The 10,303-nt window shown below is 35.4% G+C and overlaps 2 protein-coding genes across 4 annotated transcripts; one reads left to right on the top strand and one right to left on the bottom strand.

The window, feature by feature from the left end:
• The first annotated feature begins 3,577 nt into the window (after positions 1–3,577).
• LOC111370130 (probable F-box protein At4g22030) lies at positions 3,578–4,909 on the top strand. The gene has a single exon (XM_022991831.1). It carries the CDS (start codon positions 3,578–3,580, stop codon positions 4,907–4,909), a length of 1,332 nt encoding a protein of 443 aa, XP_022847599.1.
• A 234-nt stretch (positions 4,910–5,143) lies between these two features.
• LOC111370689 (aminomethyltransferase, mitochondrial-like) lies at positions 5,144–9,321 on the bottom strand. Of its 3 annotated transcripts, none has more exons than XM_022992522.1 (4): positions 9,171–9,321; positions 8,156–8,725; positions 6,204–6,322; positions 5,281–5,827 (listed from the first exon to the last, which is right to left on the bottom strand). In XM_022992522.1, exons 2-4 carry the CDS (start codon positions 8,711–8,713, stop codon positions 5,281–5,283), a joined length of 1,224 nt encoding a protein of 407 aa, XP_022848290.1. In that variant the 5' UTR covers positions 8,714–8,725; positions 9,171–9,321. The 3 variants fall into 3 exon arrangements, with proteins under 3 accessions (XP_022848289.1, XP_022848290.1, XP_022848291.1); XM_022992523.1 differs by lacking the exon at positions 9,171–9,321 and adding an exon at positions 9,078–9,139; XM_022992521.1 differs by lacking the exon at positions 9,171–9,321 and having other exon boundaries at positions 5,144–5,827.
• Between the last annotated feature and the right edge of the window lie 982 nt (positions 9,322–10,303).

Genomic DNA, 10,303 nt, shown 5'->3' with positions numbered 1-10,303 from the left:
AAAAAAAAAATGAACTTTAAAGAATGGAACTAAAACGGGAGCTCAAAGACAGAGCTCTCCGTCTGGTACTTTATTTGTTTTAATTAGTGAAATAGTTATGAGATCTTTTGTTGTCTTGCATGGTGCATACAAAGTGGATTTTTCTTGGTATGCCGGTTATTGGATGTACCTCTCTGGGGTTGTATGAGAGAGTAATTGTGTGATTGTGACACATTTTCATATAGTAAAATTTTTTATAGTACATGATTTTTCTCAAATTGAAAAATTTTCCTTTTTTTTTATCCATCTTTTTTCTGTGAAAAAAAATCACATGGACAATCGAGGAATTAACTTCAATTCCCATTGGACCATCACTTCATCACTCATGGCCACCACATCATCCTATCACCACATACATTTAAGAGTGAAAATCAATGAAGATATAAATTATAAAAATATATATAAGGATTCAGACTATCCATCTTTACAAGATTGATATATTAAGATAAAACATTTAAGTCTTAGGGCATGCTCGAATAAAATTTCAATCTCATAATAAGTTGAAGTCAATCAATTTTAATAAAGCATTCATAGTTACTATCTACATATTTTATAGGATCCAATGCTCCTCTTCACTATAATTCAATTGTAGTGTATTTCACGCATTGCTTAATATAAGGTCATTGCATGTTAAGCTCAAATGAACAATCCTATCCGATAAAGACTTAAACAAGCATAGAAATTTTAAAATTAATGTTTTTAAGTGCTCCATCATCTAGTGACTACATGTTAAGGATAAAAATTCTTCATCGAAGAAAGGTGTCACTAATAAGAGTAGCATTAAGTGTTAACTGTTAGATATTTTTCATTATTTTGTATGTATTTATTTTTTGTTTTGNAAAGGTGTCACTAATAAGAGTAGCATTAAGTGTTAACTGTTAGATATTTTTCATTATTTTGTATGTATTTATTTTTTGTTTTGGAAATGATTTGCCGCTTCGACTAGTATTTGCCGCTGCACAACGAGGATCGACCTGCCCGGTCAGGTCACGGGGGGCTTGGGGGCAACGCCCTCGAAAGAAAATTTTATTTTCGAAAGTCTTTGAATAGGTGCATCTATTCAATTTTAACAGTTACTTCCAATAGATGTGTTCTTCATTTCAAGGGACACACCTATTCAAACGGTTGCCTCAATTTCTATAAATTCTGGGCGAATTCTCGTTTGCAAAACACATTAAAAAATTATTCTACTCTCTTTCTTTTGGCATCATCGGTTCTTTTTGAGTGTCTTCTTGATTTGATCAAATAGTCACAATTTGAATCAAATGCCTCCATTGTATCCTGAGAGAGATTTTCTATTATACTCCAATTGTGACTTTATTGGATAGGGGAGAAATATCTCTTAAAAGATAACGTTTTTCGTGCCTTGGAGTTCATTAAATTTTCAGATTTCCCTACATTTTTCTCAACATTAACAAGGATAATATTTTTATATGAAACCTCTAATTGTAATACACACACCATCCCATCGGCAAACTTGTCACCGCCACCGCCACAATCATTCTCTAGTAGTGGCCAAAATCATCAAGCATTTACATATAAATCAATATGACAACCAAATACTTTCAAATATTGAAGATTTAAATTACAGATCAAAGAGAGAATAATACTAAATCATTGTTTGATAGAGGTTTAATAAAATTTTATCAACTTTTAACTGGTCACAATTTCAATCTTAACCACAAGTTTCATGAGATAATCTATAATTTTTATTAACTTTTCAATCACACAATATATTCACTTTTTATCAAAATTTGCTAAAATTTTTATCAAAATCTTTCTCAAACAAACCTAAAAATCCGAAACTTTTGCATGTAATAACAAATAAGTTAAGGTCATGGTCTTTCTTACAAAAAGTTGTTCGAAACCTTTTAGATTTGTAAGTTGTACTGATTTGTAGTATGACTTTGATAGTTTACTCTTGTCAAATACCACAATCATTCAAAATCTTTTAAATTTGTAACAAAAATCTTAATATAACATGAGATAGCATATCGTCGCTTCCTCTTTTTAGACTTGAAATCATTCAAAAATATTTATATTTATAAAAAAAAAAATTATAGCATATCCTAATCTATGGTCAAACGTGGTCGATGAGGCCATGAATTGTTAAAGTCATTTTTCATATCGTTTGTAACATACATACATACCTCTCAGTCTAGTCTACACCACATTTCCAGGTGACCGAAACTGAAGACCATAATAATGCTAAGAAATGGTTAATTCAGATTATAATTTTAACACATTATCTATTAGCTACTCACATGTTTGACGCACATAAGGGACATAAGACAATATTTATATTCAATGAATAATTAATTATATTATACTACATTTTAGTTGCAATGAATGTTCTCATCTTATTCTCATTTTTTAATTTATGTTCCTAACTTTTCCATCGCATTTTTTGTCCTTAATATTATATCATTTAGTTCCGTTGTCTTTAACGATAGTTTTCATCCAAAAAAATCGTTAGAAGGGTGTAAAAAAGTTTGTTCGTCTCTCATATTTTTAAATAAACAAAATAAAATAAGAAATATAAAAATTTGACAAAATATCTTGCAACGAGTAAAACCAACACGAGTAGATGGTGAAGTATAATATATATCCCTCATTTCAATGCATGCTCGCAAAATATTTGAATAGAAAGTGTGTGTGTATATATATGATGACTTTCCTAATAATTAAATTATAATGCAGGTAACAAAAACTACGTTGCAAATGTAATTCTCATATTCACATCTTGAAACGCTCTAAGTTTTCCAGATTTGAATTTGATTTATATCCAAATTTTCAAAAAAATAATAATAAAAAAATAAAAATAAAAATTTTCCAGATTTGAATTTGATTTATATCCAAATTTTAAAAAAATATTTTTTTTTTTTTTGATGGATTGAAAACTTAAATTTTGACAAGATCAAACTGTCAGGTCGTATCTTGACTGGGTAACATTGATAAAGAACCTTTATACGGTTTGACAAGATATAAATTTATATGAATTTCCATATTCAATTGTAATGATTTCATGTTCCCAAGTTAATCTGTAGTTTTCACAGAGACTTAAATTTAACCAGCTTATAAGTTAATTGACTTGATCATATTCAAATAATTGTTCTTTGAAGCAACGGTTTCCTATTTGTTAATTGGATACAAAGTTTTGACAGAAGAAAAAATCAAGACGACTGTATGGTCCGTCCATGGAGATTTAATAATTTCAGTTCCATTAAAAAGAATTTTGATTTAATTTTGCGTATACGTATATATAGAAATTATCGTCCGAAGTAGACGAAGTGATCGTAGCAATTCATTTTTGAATCTTGTATGTCATTTACCGAGTCCACAGCAACTGGGAGAGAGAGTTAAAGAAATTCATAATTCAGAATGGATCAGGTCAACAAAAATTCTAGTCAACATTTTCAACAAAATCTAAATTCTATGATATCTATGTTGTATGACATGAACTATAAATATAGGACCATGTTTTGATCCTTTTACCAAATACCCAATAAAAAAAATTCTGAACTAAGGACAAGAACAAATGGCTTTACAAATGTCATCCATTACTTGTTCTTCAAAGAAAATTAATGCTTTCATCGATGTCCCTAAACTGAAAATGTTCAGAACAAGACATGGTTCCATCAACAGAATTGCCATGCAAAATGTACGTAAAAATGCGGTATCATTCGATAACGCAGGCTTTTCCTTTGTCGATGCCCAAAAATCAGTTGGTGAAGACATATACCAACAGAAATATTCGGTTGAGAATTCGATGTGTACCGGAGAAAATCAGAGACAGATGCAAACTATCGAAAAATGTGGAAAGGATAATGATATTGCCATCGCCAAGCTACATGCAATATTAGAGGCGGTGGCCGATCGAGTGGAGATGCATACGAATATTGGCGAGCAGCGTGATAACTGGAACTCACTTCTCTTGAACTCTATTAACATGATCACTCTCACCGGCACAACTATGGCGGGACTCGGCGCGATCGGTGGGGTGGAGATGCCGGTTTTAGCGTTCAAATTTTCGTCGTGTCTGTTGTTTTCTGCAGTTACAGGGATGTTGATGGCGATGAACAAGCTTCAGCCATCACAACTAGTCGAAGAACAGCGCAATGCTTCAAGATTGTTTAAGCAAATACACAGAGAAATCGAGACTCTACTGGCTCTTGATCATCACCATCTCAATCAAACAGATGTGAATAATATGATGGAAAGAGTTTTAGCTCTTGATAAAGCATATCCACTTCCTTTGATTGGAGTTATGCTTGAAAAGTTTCCAGCCAAATTAAAGCCTACAGTATGGTGGCCACCTCTAAATGATCTATACCAAAGAGAGAGAAGACTAGAAGATCAAGAAAGAGACTGTAATGGATGGACTGAAGAAATGGAAAATGAAATGAGAGAAATTATTGATGTTGTGAAGAGAAAAGATAAAGAAGATTACATAAGATTAGGCAACATAGCCCTGAGGTTGAACAAAATTTTCGCTATTATGGGGCCTGTGCTTACTGGGATGGCCGCTATCGGATCAGCTTTTGTGGGTTCCACTTCTTTGGCGATTTATATTGCAGTCGGGGCCGGCACAATGGCTACCATTGTGAATTCTCTTGAGCATGGTGGACAGATAGGGATGGTTTTTGAAATATACAGAAACGCTGCAGGTTTCTATCAGCTTTTGGAGGAATCAATTGAATCCACTCTTGAAGGAGAATTGGAAAGGAGAGAAAACGGGGACTTATATGAAACAAAGGTGGCTTTACAATTGGGAAGAAGCTTAAAGCAGCTCAAAGAACTAGCCATGGCATCAGCTTCCCCGAGTAAAAATGGAGAGACCATTGAAGAATTTGCAAGCAAGCTCTTCTGAGTATTGAAATTGGAAACATTCTTCATTAATCACCATTCATTCCTTTTTTCGATTTTTTTTCTCATTTAATTTTCTTAATTCAAAGAGTCGGTGTTTTTATGCATGAATCTGTGTTTTCATAACCCCAGTATCTTCCTGTTGTATTCTGTTGTTTAAGGTCTTCTGCATGTAAAACAATAATGGATTCGAGTCCAGTACATTGTAACAAAGATGCCCTACAAGTTCAATTTCTAGTTCACATAAAACAAAGTACTTCATTTAACTTGGCAAACTCAACAGTAATGAAGATCAGAACTGATTAAAGCATCTTTAGTATTACTGAAAAACAATTCAGATATGAAAATCTGAAAATTTCAGGAGCCAACAAACAATTAAGATGGCTTGTAGTACTTTGTGGGTACAAAAGGCATTTTTGTAACAGCTCCATCATAGGACTTACCCCTAATGATAATTTTTACATTGGTGCCTGCCTTGTGGAGTCCAGATTTCACATATCCCATGGCTATGTTTTTCTTCAGACAGGGGCTAAACCCTCCACTGGTGACTTCCCCTATGTTTTGCCCCTTCTCATCCTGAATTTCACTGTGACTTCTTGGAGGTGGACCTGAGGAGAAAAAACCAACTCGCCTAATGGATGGTCCCTGTTCGATTTGTTTGAGTATTACTTCAGCACCAAGGAATCCTCCTTCAGCCCGTCTTCTCTTACCTATGGCCCACGTAAGTCCTGCCTCGACTGGTGTGGTGTGCTGTTCCATGTCATTTCCATACAAGCACAACCCAGCTTCCAGTCGAAGACTGTCTCGGGCGCCTAATCCTGTCAACCGTACTTTGCCTTCAGATTTCTCCAGTATAGCTTTTGCCAGATCAACTGCATGCTCTGAAGGAACTGAAATTTCAAACCCATCTTCACCTGTATACCTGAAAGTTCATAAACTTGACTGACTCATGTTTTGAAAAACCCGTGTTTTTTTCTCCAACAAAAGGGTAAGAGTTCAAAAGCACGAAGAGAGAAAACATATGACATCAGTGAGGAGGGAGTGAAGGGAAATTTACTTCTGATAATTGCAGAACAATCTGGAAGCAAGATGAAATAACAAAGTTATCAATTTATGCCAATCTAATCAACCCTGCCATGGCTTTTCACTGGACTTAAGATTTTTTTCTGGTTTATCAATTCTATTTCGGAAAGATAAAGTAAACTGTTGGCATAACTCCCAGAAGGTAAGTTCTCATTATGCCCTCTCTTCACATAAAGACAGTGATCAACAGATACAATGTCCAGAAAGCAACATACCCTGTTCGTGTAAGAAAGCAAGGCACCCCATTGATATCCAAGATCCGAAAGTCGCTAAAGTACACCTTGCTCAAATCTTCCTTTGTCAGGTGCTGTAGAGCTGTGGCAGCAAGGGGACCCTGCACCAGAAACGTCAAGGGAAATAATCAGAGTTAGAGCACAAGTTGAAAATCTCAGTGTCTACCTCCAATTATATGCAGGGAAATAAAGAACCGATGAAGAAAAATGTACAATAAAGAAAGACAACTGACTCAAAGAAATCCAAGGACAAAATATATCTTCATTTAGAGCAACAGAGCAAGTGAATAAATTCAGCACAAGCGAAGTGAAAATAGAATATAGACCAGAAGTAGACTCAGTGTTCCCAGTGACCTACCAATGCATTCAAGAAGCAACCACAGTAGACAAGCTACTTTACATCACAGAATATTGTTATTTGTGATGCCTATGTTAGCACAGCAAACACTTAAGGATACAGAGTTATACTGCATTCTTCAATAAACACTACATTACCAAAATTGTAAGCAAGAGCATGGGCAAACATCTGCGAACAAGGCAGGACAAGGAAAAAAAATATAAATGTGAGATATGATAAAGAGGCAACAAATATCATGATTATTGATCTCGACATTTTGGCCAGCTACGATACACGAATACCACAATGTCATTATGTAAAGCAATCACTTTTATTAATATATTTGAGTTTTTATAAGGATAGGGCCCAATTCATGAATACCATTCATGTTCAATAGCATTAAGATTAAAGTTTTAAATTTTATTATCATATAATATCCAGATTGTAAAGTCTATTTTGTAATTGGCAATTTCCTAAGACAAAAATCATAATTTATTAGAGTTGTATTAGGATTTGATTATATTGTAATCAAAGCCTGAATTGGTTTAGAATAGTCCAAGTTATGGTAAGTATTGTTTGGGGTTGATAGAGTCCAAAATGAAGTCAAAGAAATACAAGAAGAAGATCAAGATTTGGACTTAAAGAAGTTGATATTGAGAATTACTCATTTCCACTAGCCTGCCGCCCAGCAGGCGCTCTAGAGATAGAAACAGAACATCTGTTGCCCGTCTAACACTAGACTGGTGCTTGAGCGACAAGCGGGCCGCTCACCTTGCGCTCAAGCAATAGTCGACATCCAGAACTCCCTGTTTGCAAAAATCACCCTTTCCATTCCAAATACTTTTCCCTATATATACTGACCAATAGACATCACATAGTGTGTTGAATCCCAAAGGAATCAATTCTTTGATAATTCAAAACATCCACTGATTTCAAGATTCAACCACCACATTACTTGATTTATAAATTCTTCTAAAACATATATTGTTCCATATTAAACCACAAGATCAAAACATGGGAGGTCTTTTGATCAAACACCAAACCACCTGAGATAAACAATACCAAGGATCGGGAGATGGTGCAGAAACATGTAGTCTAGGAGGGCTAAGGTTATATACCAAGGGTCGGGATTAGTGTGAGGAGCACGCAGTCCAAGAGGGTCAAGGCGATATTCCAGGAGTCGGGATCTGGTGTAAGGAGCAAGCAGTCCAGTAGGATCAAGGGTGACTACAAGAAAAGAAGGCCAAAGGGTATTAATGGTTAGTCGGGTCTAGACCATACTGTAAGTTGTTTCGTTTATAGTGGATTATTGACCGGCAAAGAGCCCAGAGTTTTTGACCCTTTGCGAAGGGTTTTCTCCATGATCAATTTGGTGTTCTTTATTGCTTTTGTATTACAAATTGTAATAATTTAAAATAGGATAAATTGACGTGATTGATTAACCACCTAAAAACAATTGAAAAGTGACTTATTACTTTTAGTTGCTAATTTTAATTCCATTGTGCATGTTCTAGAGTCTAAACATTATCTAAATCGATTAATAATATTGATTAGGTTAACTTTCACAGATAAACACCGAAGAAAAGCAATAACTCACTTGGAGAGCCAGAAGAGACCGCTCATCGTGGATGTGCCACGACACATCCCCACCTTTCAACGTGAATGCCTTCATATGTTCCTCAATATGAGCAAGATCCTTGTCTCTGCATCCAGCATTCACGACCAAGTATATGTGATCATCTGTCACCTTGGTGATCACTGAATCATCAATAGCCCCTCCCTTCTCATTAGTGAAGACTGTCAGAGTCCCAGTCCCAGGTGCAAGACCAGCAACATCGGCAACCACCAGCTTTTCAAGAAAAGGAATGCAATCCTTTCCTTTGAGGCTTAGACCACACATGTGAGCAACGTCAAATAGACTGCCATTTTCCCTGCAGTTTAACGTAGAGTCCATAATTGAGTCCTTGTATTGGATTGGCATGCTCCAACCAGCAAATGGAACCATCTTCCCCCCATTGGCAACATGGAAATCATAGAGAGCTGTCTTCTTGAGCTCAGTTTCTGATGCAAAGCATCGACGAACTATAGTTTTCTTATCCTGAGCCAGACGGCGAGTAAATGATTGACCAAGTTGCCACAACCCACCTCCCCTCATCTTTGCAAATATCTGATCAAAATAATATTGGCTTTATTAGTTAAAAAGCTAAAGGGGATCTGGAATCAAGTTTTGATGGCGAGTAGAATCAAAAGCTCTTTGAATGTAAAAGAACGTACTAGAATTATAGGTTTCAGATAATCAAAATCAAATCTCTTTCTTGGATTCAGGTTAGGAGTATCATCAACACACATAAATTCACAAATAACATAAGATGCAACTTCAATGGTTGTAATCCCAGATCTCAATTTGTACATTCCATTTGTTTCAGGAAAACAGATCTTTCCTACCCAGAAAAAATAATGGTGATAAACATACTGATAATCAGAAGAGACACAGTCAACAAGAAATTCAGAACGCTTACTATTTGAAAACACTAAAGGAAATTCTTATTTTTCTTGAAAATGGCTATTTTTTTATTTTTATTTTTTCTCGAAGAAAGGTTATCTGAATATACCTTCGGCTCTGGAGAGAGCAAGAACTACTACTGTCTTTATCTGAGCGTGGAACGTATTATTTATATAGATTTGTCACAAAGGATCCAATCCAGACCAATCCTCATCGAGTGGTGCTACGATTTTCGATCACCCAATTTTCTTGGCTGCTTCTAAGGGAAAGGTATGGGAGCCGGACTTGGCAAAGATATTTTTGTTGTCTATTTTAGTCCTTTTCCAAGGTATAGGTGCAAATCAACTGGAACACATTCAATTTTTTTTTCGATGCATGGTGAGTGAGTTTGTATTGGGCATGCATCAAGCTGCTTGTCGGCTCGACTCGTGCCTGAGATGTGCAGCGGTTTTCTTGTGTTGACTCACAAGCCGAGCAAGATAGCTANATCAAGCTGCTTGTCGGCTCGACTCGTGCCTGAGATGTGCAGCGGTTTTCTTGTGTTGACTCACAAGCCGAGCAAGATAGCTAGCTAGTGAGCTGACAATCTTGTCGACTTATGTACGAGCCAACTCGTTTCTTCAAGTCCTCAAATTTCTTGGGATCTTCAAAAAGATAACTTTATAAATTTCAATACTAGTAATGATATTGATTGTGAATCATTCAAATGCCAATTCCTTGCTTAAGCATTTCCTATACCCTTCTTACCATGAAAAAGAAATAACATCTAAGGTTCTTGAGCCGATAACCTACTTTCGACCAGTCTAACCTCCTCCGACCCTTGAGACTAACAAGGGTTGCATTTTCAATAAAAATATAATAAAATTACACAAGCAAGCTCGACTGTCCCACCAAGGGATGAGCCAAGTTATGCTTTGGTTGAGCGAGTTAACTCGCCCATCTAATACCCTTGTCAACAAGAAAAAAGTAGCCGGGGAAAAAAAAAAAAATTTCAAATTTTGTTCGTGGTGTGTACAAGCACAGTTTCGGCATATTCATCTTATCAATTTGCTTATATTTCATTTAGAACTTATTGTATATTTTATGTTCTAGGCTTAAATGTGTTGAAACAAATAAAGAATAAGAAGTCCCAAGATTTGTTTGGGTTTATAACTGAAAACAAAGTCATCATTATATTCAAATTTGTTTAAAAAACAATTGATCCCAACAATCAAAAGCATTAAGAAAAAATTCTCATTCTAG

The sequence above is a fragment of the Olea europaea genome, chromosome 21 (assembly GCF_002742605.1).
Source record: "Olea europaea var. sylvestris chromosome 21, O_europaea_v1, whole genome shotgun sequence".
Classification (NCBI taxonomy): domain Eukaryota; kingdom Viridiplantae; phylum Streptophyta; class Magnoliopsida; order Lamiales; family Oleaceae; genus Olea; species Olea europaea.
This window is presented reverse-complemented; position numbering and strand designations above follow the sequence as displayed.

What these genes read in the sequence shown, in the direction of transcription:
- LOC111370689 (XM_022992522.1), bottom strand. Translation starts at nt 8,713, where the DNA reads ATGAGGGGAGGTGGGTTGTGGCAACTTGGTCAATCATTTACTCGCCGT. An exon ending in GGTCTCTTCTGGCTCTCCAA is followed by an intron (nt 6,323 to 8,155) that starts GTGAGTTATTGC and finishes TTTCTGGTGCAG; the next exon opens with GGTCCCCTTGCTGCCACAGC. An exon ending in TGCTTTCTTACACGAACAGG is followed by an intron (nt 5,828 to 6,203) that starts GTATGTTGCTTT and finishes ATGAACTTTCAG; the next exon opens with GTATACAGGTGAAGATGGGT.
- LOC111370130 (XM_022991831.1), top strand. Translation starts at nt 3,578, where the DNA reads ATGGCTTTACAAATGTCATCCATTACTTGTTCTTCAAAGAAAATTAAT.